The 2,333-nt window shown below is 30.7% G+C and overlaps 1 protein-coding gene across 1 annotated transcript; it reads right to left on the bottom strand.

Annotated features, from left to right (window-relative positions):
• Positions 1 to 529: 529 nt before the first annotated feature.
• LOC136989303 (uncharacterized protein F54H12.2-like) lies at positions 530 to 1,279 on the bottom strand. Its single transcript, XM_067287428.1, has one exon. It carries the CDS (start codon positions 1,277 to 1,279, stop codon positions 530 to 532), a length of 750 nt encoding a protein of 249 aa, XP_067143529.1.
• Between the last annotated feature and the right edge of the window lie 1,054 nt (positions 1,280 to 2,333).

Below are 2,333 nucleotides of genomic sequence, written 5' to 3'. Positions count from 1 at the left end.
GAATACTAGATGGTGGTATATTTCTAAATATTTTTTTTTAATTACGATTTTAATTGATATTTCCGACCCCCCCGACTTAATTAAACGTAATTATAAAAAAATCTATTAATTAAAAAAATTAAAAAACTATTGGATGTTGTTTTTGACATCAGAAAATAGCTTTAAATAACTTTACCGAAGTAAAATCGACGCACTAGAAGTTTAGAAGGATGAATGAAGTTCCATAAAAAAATCCCATAAAAAAACAATTAAGCGTTAATTACGGTCATTAAAGGTTAATTAAAATCGCAATAAAATTTTTTCGCGCGGGTAAAAATTTTTCAAAAAATTTGGAGACTTAGAAAACATTCCAAAGATCAAAAAATTTTTTTCCGGGTCCCAAAGTACCGTTTTTTTGTAACGCTATAAAATTTTGCCCGAGTTATCTCGGGTTTGGACGTCTATGCACGTCAATGGTCGTTAAGGGGTTAAAATTAACCACTTAATCGGCGCGGGTTGTCGAGACCCGACCTCGGCAGTCGTCGGACGGCTAAAACCTGTTTGACAGGAGGACAAATTGTCGAGTGGGAAGTGCGTTGGGACCTGATGAACTAACATCTACTTTATTAATTTTTAGAGATGCATTTTTAATAATGACTTTATAATCATCATTATTTGCCATTAATGCAAAATTATCTTTTGATCTTTCTAATTTAATTCGTAAATCAACATTATTAATTAACAGTTTAGGTTGATGTGATAAATCAATATGAAGTCGTCCAACTAAATCTATTAGTCTACTTTGTTTACCAATATTAAATCTTTTAGCCATTCCTTCATTATTTTCTATGGAATCCATATGTTGTGCAGTATCTTTAAAAAATAATGCACTCGTTAAAAAGGATTCTTGTGCTTCTTTTGAGTAAAATAATAAGGCCTCCAAAATTGCTCTGTAGGGATAATTAACCTGTGAAATTACTTGTTTGTCGTTTAGAAAAACACTGCATTGAGAGAACAAACTATTTAAAAAATAATTGACAGGAGCAACTTTTTCATCTACAGCAGTATCTGTTCCATTTTTCTTTACAATTTTTGCTTGAACATGTAGATAAATTGAATGTAGATCGATATAATTTTCACCAGAACCGGATACATAAAATTCAATTGGTGCTCGACTATCCGAAATTGTTGCGACAGGATGTACTATAACTTCTGATGTATTGTCAATAGCTAATTGAGTTGAAACTGTACTGAATAAATCCAACTCACTTTTGGTGCATGGACAAGAGTGTGGATCCATTTTCTCACTCAGTAAATATATCTTTTAGTTTTCGCCTTTTATTCTGCGACTGAATTAATCTTTTCGTTCGTTTTCTTTTTATACCAGATCCGCCTTGTACTTTTTTAATTACATCATCTTTTATTTCAGAACCAATATCTTTTAAATGTGATTTTGTAGATTCTTTGAATGATTTCCCGCTAATTACATCCGATCCAACATTTGATGCAAAGTTTAATGCTTTTCGTCCTAGATATTTTCCTACTTTACTAAGAATAGGAATTGATTTACGAAATAAATCTCCAAAAAATCCATATCCTCGTTGTATTTGCTGTCCCGCAAAATAATTCCCTGTTCCTAATTGTCGTGTGAGAGGAAATCGTAACTCAGGTCTGTATATCGTTCCTCCCGCCTGATTACAGTAATAATTTATACAATCTTTAGGATCGAGCTTCATTTTGTACTTTCAAACATGAACTAATATTAACAAATAAGACTAAGCACTATTTATAACTGCTTAAAAGATAGAACTAATAATGTTTTTCCTCCAAAAAAGACAATTTCTTTTCCACCGGCAGTTCTCAACTCGATTTCAATAGTATCAATATAATTTTTTTTCAAAGGAAAATATAAAGGTGAGGGATAAACTTTAACTATTTGATCGGTCTTTTCTCCCATAACTGGTATAACTCTTAGAAGAGGAGCTGTTATATCCCCCACATGATGAGAAGCAACAATATTTGAATAAATAAAAATTTCTGAAATTCCTGCAGACAATTCAAGTGGATATTCACTTACATATTCGCCTGCTGAAAATTTCTGTGTTTTAAATCCTAATAAATCCTTTAATTCGTTTCCAAATTCAATCGTTATATTTTTAGGAACTTTTAAAATGATTTTGTTATTAGGCAGTAATCCTAATTTAATATATTTAAAAATTCCGAGAAATTTTTCAGCTGATGAATATAATCCAATAGGAATAAAAATTTTTTCTTCTACATCGATTTCTTCAACAACTTTTTTATTTCTTTCTATTAAAATTATAAATTGATCCTTGTAAAATACGGGATTTGAT

This window comes from Centruroides vittatus, unplaced genomic scaffold (genome assembly GCF_030686945.1).
Source record: "Centruroides vittatus isolate TY-2023 unplaced genomic scaffold, ASM3068694v2 contig_1291, whole genome shotgun sequence".
Classification (NCBI taxonomy): Eukaryota; Metazoa; Arthropoda; class Arachnida; order Scorpiones; family Buthidae; genus Centruroides; species Centruroides vittatus.
Note: the sequence above shows the minus strand (reverse complement) of the source record. Positions and strands in the feature narration are given on the sequence as shown.

Excerpts from the sequence above, each read along its gene's own strand:
- LOC136989303 (XM_067287428.1), bottom strand. The coding sequence starts at position 1,279 with ATGGATCCACACTCTTGTCCATGCACCAAAAGTGAGTTGGATTTATTC.